Genomic DNA, 20,701 nt, shown 5'->3' on the forward strand with positions numbered 1-20,701 from the left:
TCTTGCACATTCTACTTGACAGCTTGACTTTGTAAAACTATAATGATGAAGTAATGTAACATGTCTTAATTTTAGTGATCTCTACTGACAGTTATTTGAATGTAGTCATTTTCATGTGTATACTCAAAGGAAGAACCCTAAAACCACCAAACAATCACATTGAAATTTATTGTTCTTTTTAATTGATTTTAAATTTAGACCCTGTGGATTCTATTCCCTCTGTAAAAAGTGGGAGAAATATGCTCACTATATGGGCATCTTTGTCTTGGTCCTGCCAGTAAGCGATGCCAAACACCTGCTTTTGTTTGACCTAGAACATGGGAGCTTTATGGGTTTTTTCATATGAAATCAGGTCATTGCATTTATTGACATGGGACAGTGACATCAGACAAGAGAAAAACTTAAGTTTTTTACAAGGACCCACCTTTAAATAAAGTCAAATGATGCTGGAGGAACTGAATAAGACTCTGATTTTGCTCCACTCTGCATTTCAAGGTTCTGAGGTCTCACAATGTCACTCAGAAACTCATTTCCTCTTGGAATGTTTTTTTTTTTTTTTTTTTTTTCCTAATTTCAGGTACACATTTATTTCATTTGGTCAATTTCTTTTTTCATTAAACAAAACATAGTGGTAATGACAAACAGCATAATTATTAAATTTTTTCAAACATTTCCTTAGATATATAAGAATATAAACTTGAACTTGTTTTAATTTTCATAGAGCAGTAAGAAGTTGCCAATTCACAGTGAACAAGTGATCTCAGAAAGAGATTTCTTATCCTCGGTATTGATGCACTTTCTATCAAATGATGTAATGTCCTTATGAGCAAATTATGAGATGCTTTTTGAATAAATACTGACTACTTTATTCTCTATACTAACTGTTCTAAGTGTGACTGCTTTTGTCTCCTGGGGTATGGAAGTGGATGGGTTTGTGCACACGTGTTTACACATGATTTGGGGATGGTGTTTGTGCCGGTGCACATGAACGTAGAGAACAAGAAGGGCATTGTATATGTCCATCTATTGTCCTCTACCATATTTCCTTGTCAAAGCCTGTACTGAGCCTTGAACTTGCTGTTCTTTGGATTAAGTTACTTTCCACCAAGCCCATTAGATTCCCTTATCTGCACTTCAATACTGTTACATTAAAGGTGAGCTGCCATGCCTAATTTTTCATCTGGGTGGTGATACTGAGCTCAGATCATCTTGGTAATATACCAAATGCTCATGCTGACAGATTCTTCTCTCCAGAACATGAATGTGTTCTTTAATATCTATCAGAAATTACTATTAATCTCTTCCACATTTTGCTGATAGAATTCTTCATTTCTTTATTCCTGAATGTGTAAACCATAGGATTGAGCAATGGTGTCAGGACATTGGCAAATATAAGTGTGTTTTTCTCAAAGGAGAATGGGGATGAAGGTCGTGCGTATATTAATATGCACGGGACAAAGAACAAAACAACAACTGTAATGTGGGATCCACAGGTAGAGAGAGCTTTACGGCGACCTTCAGAACTGTGGCCTCTCAGAGAGAACAAGATGACACCATAGGAGACAAGTAATAAGGAGAAAATAATAATGCAGATAGAACCACTATTGGCAAATACCAAAATGACAAATATGTGTGTGTCAGTGCAGGCAAGCTTCAGTAGTGGGAACAAGTCACACATGTAATGATCAATGATATTGGGTCCACAGAAGGGCAGCTGCAAAGTGAAGATAATTTGTATGATAGAATGCAAGAATCCCCCAGTCCATGCTACCCCTACCAAAAGAACACAGAGCCTCCTGCTCATGATAGAAGAATAGTGAAGGGGCTTGCAAATGGCCACATAACGGTCGTAAGCCATAACTGACAGGACAATCACCTCTACTGCAGTGAAGAAGTGTATGGCAAACAGTTGTGTCATGCAGCCTTCAAAGGAGATGGTCTTCCTGTCATGGAAGAAGCCTATGATCATCTTGGGTGTGACAACAGAAGACGTGCAGGCATCCAGTAGTGATAGAAATACCAAGAAAAAGTACATGGGGGAGCCCAGCAGTGTAGGGCTGCAGATGATGGCTGCCACAATTACCATATTGCCACCAAGAGTTGCAAGGTAGACTAACAAAAATACAGCAACCAGTATTTTCTCAACTTTTGGGTTCTGAGAAAGCCCCAGGAGTATGAACTCATTGACAATGCTCTGGTTTTGCATGATTCTCAAGAAGATGGAAGCAAAATGTATTAGTGTAAATCTGCAATCATGAGGGGAAAAAATGCTTCATATGATTTATATTATTACCATCAACAATTAGTTCATCCTTATGCAAAATTATAATAATTGACTATATTACCACCAAGAATACAATATTAGAAATTACTTGATTGATATAGTTGTATAGCATGTAGAATTGAAATTGAGGGAAATTATGGACTATTTTTAAATAGTCACATTTTGAATATTGAGTGCAAACAATTGTTTTTACTAAAGGACACAAATAGTTTATCATTAAAAGATTAGCTTTTATCAACCTCTGGGGTGTTTTGAAGTAAAATATTAACTTGTCTTTTGACCTAAACCTAGAGATAAACAAAAACAGAATTATTTTTTCTTCTTTTTTTTATTCAATTTCCATACCAACCACAGATCCCTGTCTCATCCCTCTTCCTGCTCCACTCCCCCCACAGTCTCCCCCCCCCACCCCCATCTCCTCCTTCAAATGGGTAAGGCCTCCCCTGGGGAGTCAGCAAAGTCTGGCACATTCAATTGAGGCAGGACCAAGCCCCTTCCCCGGCATCAAGGCTAAGCAAGTGTCCCACCATAGGTAATGACATGCCTATTATCAGCATGGAATGGGGCAGGGCTGAGTAGCCTGCAGTGAGTAACAATACAGTACAAGAAGAGACAAGTGTCCTGTGGGGGATGTGTGAAAATCAGAGCTACATTTGAAATTTGTTTATAAGTACAACATGGGTTAAAACTGCAAATGGATTAACATTTCTTGAGGAAAATGTTTAGCTCTATGCATGGTATGTGTGTTTGAAGTGTTGAAAGTTCACTTTTAAATTATTAGTTTAAAGCTTGAGCAAAACTTTTGAAAAATTATGTTGTTATTGTGGTGACCAAATGAAATAATTCCTAAAAAAAGCTACTTCTCCGCTTTCAAGATTCTAGTCAGTAGTACATTTCAGGAGTTACTGCTGATATTTTATTTGTTAAAAAAGTATTAACCAAAGGTGCTTATCCTGGGACTTTGAGACACTGGCTCTAACAATGAGTTCCCCAAGGTATAAAGAGCATAAAGAGTGGGAAGTTTTCATACTAAGAACTTCAGTGTGGGGCTATTTTTCTTGTGTCCTATTTCTCAGCATCAAAGCATCTTACATTGTTACTGTGTGAATGAAACATCTTGACAAGGCAACAAAGAGAAATGATGATTCAGAGGCCATGAACCAATCAGCTATATATCATAATTGGTGGAAATCAGTAGCTGAGAACTGAAACTCCTCACTGAACAAAGTTTACAATGTTGAGACTTAATTCTTTGCTACTTATTTATACAATGTTAAAAGAAAAACAATTCTATAAAATATATTATTTGATATTTATAGGAATTATTAAATCTATGAAAAAAAAAGTCTGTAAACAACTAAGCTGCTCATCCACAAGAATGCTGAGAGAGTTCAATTGAAAAATTTCAAAATGTTATTCATGATAAGGTAACCTTACCAGTCTAGGGGTAACTCATTCACTTGCAAATGAAAGCAGCTCAAAGGGACTCCTAATTCAGACAGTATTGCTTTACAAAGAGAACCAAATTGAGACAGAAGTTCCAAGAGGAACAACGTCTAATGTTAACTGTAAAATTAAGTCAATCTTAGCTTCATCTTTTACACTCTACTTTAGATGCTCATAGCTGTCAAACTGGCACTGCCATATCCCCATTATAACAATTTCCAAAGTTTGTGTGAATATATACAGAATGGGGAGTACAGGGTAATAGTGGTTTATGATCACAGGAGTGATGATTTTATATCATTTAAAATATGATTGACCCAAACACAAGGTATAATTTAAATTGAATTCTGTAACATCAAAAGAGCAAAAATTAAAATTAAACTAAATATAAGTAAACGTTGTTATTTAAATAAGGCAAATATATCCATGTTTTCTTCATAAGCTTGATACATTGATGCACAATAAAGCAGATTGGCAATATCAAGTGGATCTATATGTCTGATTTCTGCAAGTGTTGTATTCTCTATTATTTGTGTTAATCTAAAATTAGATTAAGTACAAGGTGCTGAGATTAAGAGTAAAATGACCCTACATGATGTATATTTGTAAATTCCCTTCCCAATACAGATGCATGCACACACACACACACACACACACACACACACACACACACACAATTTCTAAATAGAAAATTAGTTTGGCTTTTGCTGTCAAATACCCAAGAAAATAGCTTTACATAGAACAGGAACTATGAATATACCAAACTACCAGACTTCAAAGTTTGGGTCCATGAAGAACAAATAGTTCTTCATTTTCATGGAGGCTTGATCAGTTCTGTTGTAGTTCAGTTGGACTCACACTTACCGTTTAGCCTAGGAAAACTCTAAAGTTCCAATCTTCTCTCTTCTACCTCCATTCTTGTATTACTACCCCCAGCCAAATCTATAATTGTTATTAGGATATTCTGTAGAGTATAAAAAAGGATGCTGTAAATGTTGATGTCAGTATTGTTTTAAATAGCACCTACACATATGCTGATATAAAAATGAACTTAGTTAAAAGAAAACTGCTTTAAAATCACATTTGAAAAATTATATAAATTAGAATGATATTAGTTTATTCAAATAATGCTTTTTTAAAACACGTACTAGAAAATAACCCGAAACCATAAGCATGTTTAAATTTTTATACTAATAAACCCATCTTCAGATTTTATTCTAAAAACAAAATGAAATTTTACATTAGAATATGATGCAATTTAAAGTATTAAACAAAGATCTAAGGCATGCATAAAACTATGCTATGTAAATAAGGCCATCATAAATTACAATCATTGATTACAATCACATGATACTGAAAGTGCACTAATAACAGAAGGACTTCTCCTATGATACAGTTATCTAGTGTTTTAAGTGATTAAAAGGTAGGAAAAATATATCCCCATTCTTGATACTGTATCTACAATATTATAAAAGAGAACTCACACACACACACACACACACACACACACACACATACTGATAGAATTAGACTGACATAGTAGCAGAAGCCTTTAATCACAGCACCAGGAAGGTGGATCTCTAAGTTAGAGGCCAGCCTGACCTACATACTAAGTTTCAGGGCACCTAGTACTACATAAAGAGACCATGCCTCAAAAAAATACCCCCCACAGAAGATAGGATTTATTTGCAATAAATATGTTGTAATTATTTTCAAAATATTTCAGGTTAAACATCAAGGTAAAAGCCCACCACACCACATTTGGTTTAAAGTTCTAAGAAAGGTTGTGAGGCTGCAGATCATTCACAGAACAGCAAACTCAGGTGCTAATGGCATATCATCTCACATTAACATCTTTGCACTATTACAGTCTTTCCATAAATGATCATAATACTGAGCCAACACTATCCAACCTCATGTACTCTCAGATTTTAAATCCATATTTTCACATAAGGACCTACTTATCCATTCTCTATTTCTTCTGGAATGTTGGATGGTCTTACCCCTAATAGCTATGTAGCTAAACATTCATCTTGATCACTGTGGAAAATATGGTCACTGTAGCACTCCTGAAGGGGTGATCTTGGGAAGTGTGCCAGTTGTTTTGAAAATCTGGAGAAAGCTGTCTCTTCTTTTCTAGAGAGCAGTCCATTCAATGTGTCCAAAATGGTACAACTATAGCCTATTCTTCATTCTACATTTAAAAGAGAAAAATTTTTCACAGTGAAGGAAGAATATATTAAAATATTAAATGTTAAAATATTTCTCTTATGCTCTCTTCAATATGGTTTAAGAATAAAGGAAAAATAAAGGAGCCAAAAATCTTCTGTAACTGCAAGTGGAATTTATTGTAGGTTTACTGAAAGGCCATCTGCCTGTGAGACTTATTCTTAGCTCCCCAAAGGTTTGGACAATTTATGGCCCCAGGAGTTTCCAAGACATGAGTTTACAAACTTTTACAATTGCTTGAATGCTTATAATACTTTCCCCCAAAGTTAATTCTCAAAATGGGTAGTAGAAACAAACCACTTCTCTCTGGCTACTTACATGAAGAAAACAATACTCCTTTCAAGTAAACTCTATTGTTAGAAGCTCTTCAGTGAAGGGTTGGTACTCATTAGTGTCTCTCCTGCCCATGAAGCAGTGTTGAAAGGCTAAATCTTATGCCACTGTTGTGGAATTATCCATAGGTGCCACATGTTCATAGTTAAAATGGTTTTCTCAAATGCAGAAGACAGTCTTTCATAACATTCCTCCCCATACATTACCCAGCTCTTATAGTCTTTCTGCTCTCTCTTTCAAGATATTTCCTGGATCTAGGAGGGAGTATACAGCTGCTCCACTAGGGTTGTGTGTTTAACAGTGACTTAAATTCAGAACATCAGAGATGTGAGCCTGTGCATTAAGCCCCTACCCATTGCAAAAATAAGCTATTTATCGATATCTAAAAAGCACACTAGGTAGTAGAAATATACACAAATATTTAGAAAAACAACAAAGGGCTTCTTTTTGTAGTGCTTGTAAACTTCATCTGCCTTACACTAAGTTTACAATACCAGCCATGTAATCTCTTTGTGGAAATGCCTCAAATCCATTCAGAAATTTCTTAAATAACCTCAAAACATCCAGTTACCATGTGCCAGTGGATATATCTTGCTTTGTAGATCAGTATTCCAGTATCCTGTGACCACTACTGGTTAAGACCTTTAATTTTTTTTTTTCGCCCCAAACAAACTGCATAACCAGTTCTATAAAAACTAGCCACCAAGGAAGAATGTTCTTAAATTCTTAACTGTGAGTAAGCTAATATGGAATTTAAATAATTTACCAAATTCCTTTATTTAATCTCACAGAGTAAACATTCCTATTCTGAAGAAAAAGAATAGTGTATGGTAGGTATCAGCTTATCTTTATCAGTTAGAGTCTTTCTTCAGGCACATGATGGCTGTGAAAGTTATTAAGCTTGAATTGTTTCTTTGTTGACAAACACTGCATTTAAAATATATTGTTCCATTTTTCTCTTATTTTTCCCTGTAGACTTGAATAAGTGCTAGAGCCTAAAATTCCTCTGCCAAATAAATTAGCTCATTATTTATAACTCAACTTCACCAAAGTACTGACTACATAAGCAGAACAAAGCCACATTCTTGACCAAAAAAATTATACAAATGAGGCTGGGTGGTGGTGGTGCAAGCTTTTAATCCCAACACTGAGGAGGCAGTGCCAGGCAGATCTCTGTGAGTTTGAGGCCAGCCTGGTCTACAGAGTGAGATCCAGGACTGGCACCAAAACTACACAGAGAAACCCTGTCTCAAACAAATGGACCCTATTCCAGTTCCTGATAGAGTCTTTGAATCACTCTAAGACCTAATGAGTGACCATCTACTGTCTAAATTTCTCAATTTTTTTTTTTTTTTTTTTTTTTTGTGGTGGTTTGAGTAAAAAAAAAAAACAGGCCCCTATAGGCCCATAGGGAGTGGTACTATTAGGAGTTATGGCCTTGTTGGAGAAAGTATGTCATCGGGGTAAGCTTTGGGGTTTAAGAAGCTCAAGCCAGACCTAGTGGCTCACTCTCTCTTTTTGCTGCATGCTGATGGAGATGTAGCGCCCAGTTACCTCTCTAGCACCATTTCTGACTGCAGGCTGCCATCTTCCCACCATGATGATAATAGACTTAACCCCTGAACTGTAAGCCATCCCCACTTAAATGTTTTCCTTTTAAGAATGTCCATGATAATGGTGTCTCTTCAGAGAAACAGAGATCCTAACTAAGACAGAAGTTGGTACCAGAGACTAGGCATTGCTCTGATAGGCCTGGCCATGATTCTGTTTGGAGGATTGCAGAACAATTTAGAACTTCAGACACAAAAATAAATTGGACATTGTTAAGTTGGGCTTAATGAGCCATCCTAGTAGGAGCATAGAAGACAGTGGTGCTGACGGTGATTTAAACTGTGGGGACCCAGTTTGAGAGTTTTCGGAAAAGAAGAATATTTGTATGTGGCCTAGAGATCATTCTTGTGATATATTGGTGAAGAATGTGGCTGCTTTCTGCCCATGTCCAAAAAGCCTAACTGGGACTAAATTGAAGAGTTTGAGATTAATTACATTAGCAGAGGAAATCTCAAACAGGCTAGTATAGACTTTATTGTGTGATTATTAGTGGTGACTTTAATGAAGATTTATAATGTAAAGGAGCAAGCTGAAAAGAAAAAAAAATACAAAATGTGCAGTTTGAGGAGAAAGAGGGCACAAGGAAGAATAAACGGATTAAAGAAAAGCCAAGAAATAAGTGGAATAAGGGTAGTGGTGACTTCAGAGCAAGACCCCGTTCAGCTAAACTTCCAATTTGTGCAAAGAAATAAAAGACAAGTGAAAGAGAATTTTTAAAAGCTTAGGGCCAAGCGTGGTGGCCACACTTTTAATTACAACACTTGGGAGACAGGCAGATCTCTGTGATAAATACTAGTCTGATTTACAGATTGAGTTCAGGACAGTCAGGCATAGGTAGTGAAGGAAAGGGGACTGGACCTGCCTGTACTGAATCTACAAGCTTTAAATGAATCCCCAGGGGAGTCTTGGCCCTGGAGGAGATGGGAATGGAGGGGAGGGACTGGGGGGAAGGTGGGGGTGGGAGCAGGAGGGGGGAGGATAGGGGACCCGATGGCTGATGTGTAAAATTTAAAAAAAATAAAATAAAATAAATAAACCACCGTTTTCCTATTTTTTTTTTTTTTAAAAAAGGGTAGCTGAGGTCATGATGTCTCTTCACACCAATAGAACACTAAGACACTTGTCATTCAAGCTCTCAACATAATGGCCTAAGATGTTCCATGTCCCACATACTAGAGATTTTCTAGTCCAGTGGAATATATTCTTATTCATTGCAGCTACAAAACACTTTAATGCCTAAAAATTATGTATTCATTCTTATCAGAGCAACACCACCAGTTCTTGCACCAATTTTCAGAGATAATTTTCTTCTTCATGAAATAAAACTCTTATCAACAGAAACCTTAAAAGGCACAGTTTTAATTTTTCACATATATGGATATAATCCATTATGGAGAAAAAAATATAAAACCAAGAAATTGAGGTAAGTGTTGACCTAGCACTTACAGCAAAAATCAGAGTCATTAATATCTGTGCCCAACTAGCTTTTACCTTTTTATTCAGCTGATGACAAACCCCAGAGAACACTCTTTCTTCATATTTCCCCCCTACATAATGTTTCTATTAATTATTTGGAAATTTCATACAATACAACCCAATTACATTCACTTCCTTTTCCTCCCGTCTCCATCCTTCCACACTCATACCCCCACAAATAAAAGCATTAAGTACAATTTGTGTTGTCCATATGTTGCGCCCGCCTCGAACGCAGCAACACCAGAGCTCTTCTTTAAGCAGTTTATTCAGGACCTTGTTACAAGAGATGTCTCTCCTCGGGCGAGCCTCTCCCAGCCCTTAAGTAGGCATGGGCTGCCAACCCTGAGCAGTCACGTGGGCGCTGTACATTGGTCCATGCAAACGCAAGCAACACTCGATTCCAGCCACAGCCAAATAAGGATTTATTTACCACTTCGAGCACTCGCTGTCAGGAGGGTGGAGGGCAGAAGCCAGAGCCATCTTTAAGGTGTGGCTGCATGCAGCTCTCTATGTCCATATACTCTTTTGAAGCCTGGTCAAACTCCCAGTGGCCAGCTACTTGAAGAAAACTGAGTCTTTCCCCACCCAACCCTGCCAAAAGCCCTCAGCTCTGAAGATCTATACTTCAACATCTTTATCACAATTTATAATATCTTTTCACTAGTTATTCTGGACTGTTTCTTTTTCTTTTGGGGGTAAGGGGAGAGGTTGGCAATGAAGCCTTCAATGTCTCTTATTCTCAGTTAGGCATCTGCAGTAACTGATACCAATGCAAAAGATGCCTCCCTTCCCATAGCAGCCTGTTGAGGCAGGCAGAACTGCTGCACGTTTCAGATAACTTAGGGTATGTGCTATAGTGCTCCTGCAATGACTCGGCATCCTACAAAAATAGCCAAAAGGGGGGACTTGAGGCCAGCAATGGCCAGCAGATTCCAGAGCCTATCAGAAAGCACTAACTTAGCAACAAGCACTAAGGCAGGCCTTTCCTCATTATCATTGTTTGGAAGGGAAGAGATTCTGCCCACAAGGCTGGTTAATTTGGATGGTGAAGGGGAGGCCAATCTTAGCTGGTTCATAGCCCATGATTCTCCTAGCAGTTGCTCCTGTTTTAATGCTCATCTCAAAGGTAATATCAAAGTTTGAGGTGATGTGGGATAGTTCATAATGTGATAGATGTATCCAGATTAGGGGGCCTGATTGCCACAGTGCTCCCAGTATGCTTCCCTTAGTCCAGAGGACTAGGGCTGTCAGGGGAACAAGTGGATCATGCCTCTTCAGGGAGGCATTATAGGCAAGTTCACTAGGCCCTCTAAAGATATCCCTGGCTTCCTCCATCAACCATAATTTTGCAGAGATGGAGGAGTGACCCTTGAGAAGGGAAATGAGTTGTCTCATGTCTTCATTAGAAATTGGGAGAAATTGTTTGAGCCAATTAATAATGTCACAGAGTTCCTGGATGTCTGTAAGAGAGTAGGACTCTCTTATTACTATAAAGGCATTGAGGAGTTTGCCTTGAAGGCAAATGGGGGTAGCTATTGTATCTTTTCTGGGGCCACCATGAGGACAAGGGCTACTAAGTCCTCAAGGAACTAGGGCAATAACTCCTCAAGACTCTGTCTGTTCAGATGGGCCAACAGGATATCATCCATATAGTGGATTATTAATAGCTCATTGGGGGCCCTAGCTAAGGCCTGTTGAACATACAACTGGCAGAAAATCAAACTGTTTTTCATACCCGGCAGTAACATCCTCCAGGGATAATGGGATTTTCAGGGACCTTGGATTACCACTTTCTCCAAGATAAACATTTGTCAACCTTGTCACTTCTCCAGTTAACTCTAAGCCCATTTGCTAACCCCTCAAATGTCCCTCTTCCTCAAGCAGCTATAGCCTTTACAGATGCCTAAAGAATGAACTTTGGCCTAATAATCACAATGCCAAATATCAAAGAAGTAACTCATACCCAACTCAACCCAGGCTCCTTCCAAATGGGAGAACTCCAAGCAATCCTTAAAGTACTGGAGTTGAGCCAGTCAGTGCCTATAAACATATTTTCAGACAGCCAATATATGACCCAGGCATGCAAGTTGTGGTCCTTTGCTAAAGCAAAAACCCTTAGAGATCCTATCTCCATGACCATGAAAGCAATACAAGACATGCTAAGAGAATAGGAGGTATCCCTAGTATATAAACCTTATCTGAACTTATTCAATACTGCCAGGAATGCTTACTTCAGGCAATGAAAGGGTTTATATCATGACAATAAACCTGCCCCAATTGGAACAAGCTGGATTACTCCATCAACAATTTCACTTGTCTCCTCATAACTTTCATAGGCTTTTGCCTAATTTGGCTATAGCATAATGCAAACACCTTTCCCGGACTTGTACAACTTGTGCCCCCCAGCACACATGGGACCACTGAATAGAAGGGGAGGTAATCCCAGGGGCCTAATACCCAATGAACTCTGGCAAATGGATATTACCCATCACCCCCTCTTTGGCAACTTAAAATGTATGCACGTAATAGTGGATACATTCTTCTCATTTAACTTTGTCCTAGCACAGAATGGGGAAAAGGCCTCCCAGGCAATCAATGCTTTAAAATTTGCTATCATGGTCATAGGAATGTCTTGGAGCATAAAAACAGGTAATGGCCCAGCATATACCTCTCAACAGTTTAAGGATATCCTTGAGGAATGGAAAATAGAGCACACCACAGGTATTCTATATAACCACCAAGGGTAAGTAATTGTAAAAAGAATAAACTGATACTATCACTACACTTATAAATTGTGGGCAAGGATATGTTTGTGTGTTTCTACAGGGTCAAGTTAAGCCAACATGGGTACCAATCAGACATACAGCCTGCTATGGATTAAGAAAATCTCAAACTGGGCAGGGGTGGCCTCGCGCCTGTAATCCCAGCACTCGGGAGGCAGAGGCAGGTGGATCTCTGTGAGTTCGAGGCCAGCCTGGTCTGCAAAGCTAGCTACAGGACAACCTCCAAAGCTACAGAGAAACCCGGTCTTGAAAAAAACAAAACAAAAAGAAAGAATATCTCAAGGAGGACCTCTCCCTTTGCTGACAGTTCTGCTAATGATTCTGCCAATGATTGTTCACACAGAAGGTCTTTGGGCACTTGTCCCTGACCTGCTTACCCCAATGCCTGTTGTAGTAACTGCCCCTTCTTTCCCTGGAATTTATACAACTAATAAAATATTAGCTCTTCCATATGCACTATATCAAAGTTCTTTTAAGTATTCATTTGCATTCTTTGATTTAGCATGTATCTTTTGCTTTGATGCACACCATAGGTGAATGCTTCTAGGTGCATCCCTTTCTCCTCTTACATTACAGGAGATTTTAAGGGACAATAAGGGGTAACTGGAAACCAGATTTATGCAGGGAAAATGGACTTATGTGGAGTATCAAAATAACAGGCCCCACTATTGAAAAAAATGGAAAAAAAATCAATGAAAGCATTCAGCAACCATTTGATTCCTTTTGTTTAAATTTGGGCGAATATACCACCAAGACTGAAATACCTATTAACTGGAATCATTGCCTTGTCAATTTTGTACCTGACCTACTTTATGGAAAAGCTAACATGGGGCTTTGGATCCAGACACCAGAGGACCAAGAGGATTCATTATCTATGAAGTGTAGCACACCAAAAACTACAGATGGTTACCTCATTAGATGAGTAAAGTGGGCCAGAAATGTTTTGGGGGCCTGCCTTCTGTGTGGCCCCCAATGCCTGCATGTATTTAAGGCCCTTTCTGTTTATATGAGAAGACAATTATTTCAGTGGAAATTATATCCTTTTATATTATGATACCACATCTGCTCCTGACAGATTTACAAATTATCTCAGTGTTATCATATGAAACCATTTGCCCTTTCTACCACTACTGTATGCTTAAAGACCTCCTCTTTCTTTATCTTAAAAATTTCTTAACCAATTTCTCATGCCAATGCTGAATTGCACTTGAGACCTTTGTAAGCTGGGACTCTGCTGGAATCCTGAGGAGACCTCACAGGAAGTGGTGATGTACCTCCCCACTTTCCTTTGGATACCTTTCACCAATGTAATATATTTCCTTAGGGTAGAATTAATGGAACAAACCAGAATAAAAAAAGACTTTGGAATAACGGCAGCCATAGTGTCTACTCTTCTGCTTGCTGTGGCAGGTGGGGCAGCAGCCACAGCCTCCCTGGTTAACATGAGGTCCACTGCCTCTACACTTAATATGTCCATAGGAGAATAGCCCAAGCATTAAACATTCAACAGCTGATTAATTCTCATTTCCATTCAGCTATACTCAATTTACAACAGCAACTAGATTTATTGGATGAAGAAATCCAAACATTAAGATGGTTGGTAAGAGGAAACTGATCCCAATTCACCTCCTTTTGTTTAACCCCTTACCAAGTCTCAAATATAACACAAGCCAGGAGTTGGTTAAGGTAAATCATGTTGGAACCATAGAGCAAAAAGTTCTTAAACCTTACAGTACAACTCTCTAATAAAATCTTAAGGCTGAACTCCACAAATGTGAAACCACTGGAGGTGTCTATAACATTCTTTGCTCAAATTTGGAATCACATAAAATCAATCCTTGACCCTTCAAAAATTGTAGCATGGGGAATGAATGATGGGGGGAATGGTACTCTTAATAATTTGTTAAGTGTTTCCTACAGCATGTTTCCTGGTAGTGCTGTGTCAACAAAATGAACCTCCAAGTGCTGATAGCTCTGGAACACCATGATCATGACCTCCCTAAGGAAGTCATAAGAGCCTGGTTCATTAAATTCCTGATGCCTCTGTCTAATGCTCTTGTACCCTAGGCACTCTACAGGGCTGGTAGTCAAGGATGGGTAAGAGCCTGTCAGGCAACCTAAGACAGACACAGCGCAAAATGGTAGGGTGTTCCGAGGTGGGGCCAATGAGATTAGAACATCAAACTCCAATTCCTACTGAGCTACCAATATAAAAGAATAAAATGAGGCAGGCAGAACTGCTACACATTTCAGATAAGCACATTTCATGTGCTATTACTGCTCCTGCAATAACTAGGCATGCTACAAAAATAGCCAAAAGAAGGGACTCGAGGCCAGTAATGGCCAGCAAATTCCCAATATGGCGGTGGTATATTTACTGCCAGCTCTAGGAGCCATGTACACCACCAAGTCTTGGAAGCAGTAGGTCTATGCCTCCATCAAAGCAGCGTGTATCCCTGAAATCATTTTTTTTTTCCTCTGTACTAACAAAAGCTAAATCTGCCATGCCGTGCACTGAACAACTTGGAGAAACCTGTGTAACTTGGCAGGAATCTGCCATACTGTAGCTTCTGCCCACACACTGTTAACCTGCCACTGCCAGGGGACACATCACTGTACCTCTGCCCCACCATTAGTGACATGAACTAGGACATGAAATTTGCTATCTGTCCTAGTACAGATAAATCCCATGACACGAATTATAATTCATATCAGCTGACATTTGTCAAAGACTGTCACAGTTTAATCCAAAAAATATCTATTTTCCTAACTCTCAGTTTCAATTATTCTGAACATATTATTTTTATACTTTACCCTGTTTTGCTTAATTCTCTGTCAGCTATATCTTTAGAAGTACAGAGTGAAAAAAAAAAAAAAAAACAACCGTGATTATTATTATGAAAATGCATTGGGCCAGATATAATGAATATATTTATGTTTTATGAATGCATTTTTATTGAAAATAACTTTTTAATACATTATTTTCTGATCATGGTCTTCCCAGACTCTTCCTGCCTTCCCATTCACCCAACTACACCATATCTTCTTTCTCTCTTTAGAAAACAAACAAGGAAACAAAAAAAAAAGGATTAAAAAAAAATTCACAAGAAATACACACACACACAAACACACACACACACACACACACACACACACACACACACACACACACCACAATCCATAAAAACACAAAAATAGAAACCATAAAATTCCAAGGCCAGTAAGACAAAAGAAATTCTTCAACATAACAATAATTGACAAGTGGTCTGCAAAAATTTCATTGATTTCATTTTATATTGGCCACTCACTGCTGTGCATGGGGCCTACTACTAAGTATTGCCAATTTACCCAGTGGGACTCCATTTTGGAAGGCCTATTTTTCCTTTGCAAGAGCAATGTCATTTGGAGATAGTATCTTGACTAAGAATGAGTGTTCATGTCCACTTGCTCCTCTCAGCTCTAGGACCCTATCTAGCTTTAATCTATACAGGTCCTACCCATGCTGACAGTCTCTGTGAGTTCATATACACATCAGTTCTATTGTGTCTGGACTATATAGTTTCCTTGGTGTCACCCATCTTCTCTGGTCCCTTTATTTTTTAATGGGTGTTAAGGATCTTAACTCAGATTCTCAAACATTGTATCAACTAAGCCATATCTTACTACAAGTTTTACCTCATTTTTTATATTTACAAAATAAATACAAATTTTATAGTTTTTATATGAAAAGGAAAGACAACCATGACTTTAACCCAGAGACAGATGAAATAATAGTTTGGGGATGACAGAGGTTATGAGATAGTGAGGATGATCCAAGACCCACAAGAAAAATAATAATTCAAGAAAGAACTAATAAAAGATTTTGAGCAAATCAGTGCTTCATCTCATTTATAATATAAGAAATACTCTTGGAATCCTTTCAGTCTTTTAATTGGCAAAAAGCTCTCCATTACCTGCTTCCAGATATCTGTATATATTTTTTCTCTCTTTGAATACTAACAATGTATTTACAAAAGTTATTCAAATATTAAAATGTGGTGAGGCACACTTTAATTCTCTGCACTGCAGAGGCAATGGCTGGCAAATACCTATGAGATCAAAGCCAACTAGACCTGTATAGTAAGACTCTGACTCAAAAAGAAAAAAAAAAAGACAGAAACTTAAAAAAAAATTATTACAACTGCTAAAATAAACCAACAAAGTGTTAGCACAATTTATAGTGGCTCAAAACTAAAATATTTTAATGAATTTTACCATTCCAAAACAAAATCAACACAGAATATAGAATGGAAGACTGAGAAGCATCTAGTAGGAGAATCTCAGCAAATTCTAAATTTTAAGTTAGTGTGAGTAAAAGCAAGTGAGTGGCTCTATTTCTTGGCTGAAAATTCGAATATGTTTTCTTACTGTTATGTTATTTCTGAAGTCCACAATTAGACATTAAGAATTAAAGTAATAATAAAAATAATGTTTGAGTTCAATGTACAATGGAACAGAGTAAGTCTGTTTTTATTACTACACTGTAGTCAGAATAATATTTTATTTACTGATCTCTTTTCAAACAATGGAGTCACAGCTTAATAAAGCTGTTAAGCAACTAAGTTAGATCTCTATTTTTTAAGCTAATTCTTAGGGGCAAATGAACAACTGTGCATTAGAAACCTCTGTGTGTAGTGCAGAGTCCTCAAGAAGTCCTGTTAGATAAACGACAGACACAGAGAGGTGAGCAAATCTTCTTAGCCCATCTATGCTTTTGTTATATATTTAGTCCAATTTGACCTATACAGGTTTTCAGGATACTGTTTTAACCAAAATCCTTATTCTTCATGCATTTTCCAATGGGAAAGTGATTCATACAATCACACAATTCCATGTATCTTTTGCAGACTTTTGTATATATGCTCTGGCATGTAAAATTAAGGACAAAGAGACAATGTAAATATTTTCTAATTTTTCACATAAAATCAACGAGTCTGCTAGTGTTCTTAGTTATGAGAGGGAAATTGTGCAACTTTAATTTCCTGAACATTCTACTTGGCACTCTGAATTTAACAAAACAACTATTAATGAAACACATTATTTTTTAATTTTGGTGACCTCTATTCATAATTATTTGAATATATTGTTTTTATGTAGATTCACAAAGAATACAAAAATAACAAAATAAATTGAAATTTTTACTCTTTTATGAACTTATTTTAAACCTGGTTCCTCTTTATTCTATTCCCTCTGTAAAGCGTAGGTAACATGAACACACCAAAGTGACATCTTATCCCTGTTCCCGCCAGCAAAGTGATTCCAATACCTGCCATTGGTTTTGATGGGACAGAAGGTGCTAATGAGTATTACCCTATGGAACTGGGTCACAGGACTCATTAGATTGGGGTACTCATCTCACCCAAAGGAAGTTCTGGCTCATCTAGTAAAAATTTAAGAACTAACTTAAAATTTCTCCCAGATATTAATGGGCCAACATTAAAAATAAAGTTAAATGATACAAGCATAAATAATGTTTGGGTTCTGTTTGGCATCCTCTCTCTGTATTTGTAGGGTTGCAAGTCTTACAATGTTCCTTAAAATATACTTTTCTTATAATTATTTGAGTAGTTTTCTAATGCCAAATACACATTCATTTTTTTTTCACATCAACCATTTTTTTTTTTTTTACATGTATGGCTGTTGACATTTGGGCATGACATGGGTGATTGCTGCCTGTAGAGGTCAGAAGAGAATGTTAGATGTCCTGAAACTGAAGTACAGACAATTGGGACCCATCAAGTGGGTGCTGGAAATCAAATTAAGATCCTATGGAAGAGCAGCAAGTGCTCTTAAGTTGTGGGCTGCCTCTCTCACCCCTTCAACCACTTTTTAAAATAAAACATAGGGTTAATGTCTGGCATTCTAATAGTTGAGCCTCTCCCAATAGGTCACTGGATTTATGTGAGCATAAAATTATACAAGAATTGATTTTCATGTGACAGTATTTATTAGTAAATTGATGGACTCTCTATTGAATGATGTCACTCCTTACTCTATATTGAGAAAATTATGCAGTGTTTATCAAAGTAAATAGTGACTTCTTCATTGCTTGCATTGTTTTCTAAGTGTACTTTTTTTTGGCTGTATTTGTGTCCCTGTGTGTATGTGTGGATAGTATAAAGATATGTGTACACATGTGAGGTGGAAGGTTTTATGCCTCTTGAAGTAAATGTAGAGGAAAAAAGAGGAATTACACCAATGTATAGCTCTATACCTAATTTCCTTGAGACAAGTCACCATTTTAAGACAGGGTTTCTCTGTGTAGCTTTGCACCTTTCCTGGAACTTGCTTTGGAGACAAGGCTGGCCTCGAACTCACAGAGATCTGACTGGCTCTGCCTCCCAAGTGCTGGGATTAAAGGCATGTGCCACCACTGCCCTGCTGACCATTGAATCTTGAACACACTAATGGTCTACGAGATACACAGTCCACTGAGCCTTTGAAATCTACCTATTCCATCTTTACTAGCACCAGGTTAAAGGTTCCCTGCTGTGCCTAGCATCTGACATGGGTGCTGGGTTTCAGGGTCTCATGTTTGTATATAAAGGTCTCTTCCCCACTGAACTGTCTCCGACCAGGAAAAGGGTAGTATTTTAACATTTATGAGAAGCCACTGTCAATCTCCTAAACATTTTCCTAAAGGCATTCTTCATTTCCTTATTCCTGAAAGTATAAACCATAGGATTAAGCATTGGTGTCAGAACAGAGGCAAATATAAGTGTGTTTTTCTCAAAAGAAAAAGCAGATGAAGGTCGTGCATATATTAGTATGCATGGGACAAAGAATAAAATCACAACAGTAATGTGGGATCCACAAGTAGAGAGAGCTTTACTTCGTCCTTCAGAGCTGTGACCTCTTAGAGAGAAGAGGATGACACCATAGGAGACAAGCAGCAAGGAGAAGATAATGATGCAGAAGGACCCACTGTTAGCAAACACCAAGATGACAAAAATGCGTGTGTCAGTGCAGGCAAGCTGCAGTAATGGGAATAAGTCACATATGAAATGATCAATAAAATTGGGTCCACAGAAGGGAAGCTGCAAAGTGAAGATAACTTGTGAGATAGAATGCAAGAATCCCCCTGTCCAGGCCACCCCTATAAGAGTGCCACAGAGCTTCCGGGTCATGATGGAAGAGTAATGTAAGGGCTTGCAAATGGCCACATAGCGGTCATAGGCCATGGCTGTCAGAATAATCACCTCCACTCCGGCAAAGAAGTGGCTGGTAAACAGTTGAGTCATGCAACATTCAAAGGAGATGGTCTTCCTCTCATGGAAGAAGTCTATAATCATCTTGGGTGTGATGGTGGTAGAAGTGCATGCATCCAGTAAGGACAAGAATGCCAAGAAGAAGTACATGGGAGAGCCCAGCAGTGCAGGGCTGTAGATGATGGTCACCACAATTATTATGTTACCCCCAATTGTTGCAATATAGACCAACAAAAATACGACAAATAGTATTTTCTCAACTTTGGGGTTCTGTGAAAGCCCCAGGAGTACAAACTCAGTGACAAAGCTCTGGTTTTGCATGATTCTCAAGAAGATGATAAATAAAAAATATGTTCATAAAAATCTGCAATAATGAGAAAAAGCGCTTTTTATTGCAATTGAGAACAGGATATTAGGAAATTTAGAAGAGTATCATTGTATAACATGTAAAATTGTGGCAGAAATAAAATTTTGAATGCTTTAAAATAGCTGTATTTTGAATATTGGTAATTTAAATATTCCCTGTGCTATAAATGAGAAATAGTTTTACTTTGTATGGCCATCTTTTATTAATCTATAGGGAATTTTTGGACTGAAAATTCAAAACAATTAGAAATTATTTCCTAGATATTAACAAAAGGGCAGTTTTACTAAACATGTTTGTCACCTTCATTATAAGCAATCTGTAATGACTATTTGGTACACTATCTTATCTATGATCTCAATAAAGAGGCAAAATGTACTTTGAATGCAATTGAAAATCCTGGCTACATAATTTTTGATGTACAAAACATATTAGAACTTTGAATGAATTAATCTCTTCATCACAAGACAGACAATTCTTTGATAAATGCACAGTATACTCATGGTGCATCAATTGAAAATGTTGCAAATTCACCTTTAAATGAACATTGTAAAATGTGAGCAGAATTTTTATATTACGTTGTTGTCATCACAGCTAAATGAAATTACTATGAAAACAGTATCAAAAACAAACTAACAAGAACTAACTACTGTTTAAGGCTCTGCCTCCTAGTCAATATTATGAGGCAAAAGTTACTGATTATACCTCATTATACTAAAGTTATAACTAAAGAGGTTGAAATAAAAAATCAAAAGATGATTAACCTGTGGTTTTTGGAGAGACTGGCTTGAACATATGAGATCTTCACAAAAGATCTCAGCAGATTGAAGATAGGGATTTAGTTTCTCAATGAGTATCTCAGAATAGTTTCTACTATCTATTTAATGAATATTATTATTTGGTTCATGTTTTAATGAGGTATTTTTAT

General features: G+C 37.5%; 2 protein-coding genes across 2 annotated transcripts; both read right to left on the reverse strand.

The window, feature by feature from the left end:
* Positions 1-1,270: 1,270 nt before the first annotated feature.
* LOC118582652 (olfactory receptor 4C15-like) lies at positions 1,271-2,224 on the reverse strand. The gene has a single exon (XM_036185690.1). It carries the CDS (start codon positions 2,204-2,206, stop codon positions 1,271-1,273), a length of 936 nt encoding a protein of 311 aa, XP_036041583.1. The 5' UTR covers positions 2,207-2,224.
* A 16,570-nt stretch (positions 2,225-18,794) lies between these two features.
* LOC118582671 (olfactory receptor 4C15-like) lies at positions 18,795-19,733 on the reverse strand. Its single transcript, XM_036185709.1, has one exon. It carries the CDS (start codon positions 19,728-19,730, stop codon positions 18,795-18,797), a length of 936 nt encoding a protein of 311 aa, XP_036041602.1. The 5' UTR covers positions 19,731-19,733.
* Positions 19,734-20,701: the final 968 nt, after the last annotated feature.

Source organism: Onychomys torridus, chromosome 4, assembly GCF_903995425.1.
Source record: "Onychomys torridus chromosome 4, mOncTor1.1, whole genome shotgun sequence".
NCBI classification, from domain to species: domain Eukaryota; kingdom Metazoa; phylum Chordata; class Mammalia; order Rodentia; family Cricetidae; genus Onychomys; species Onychomys torridus.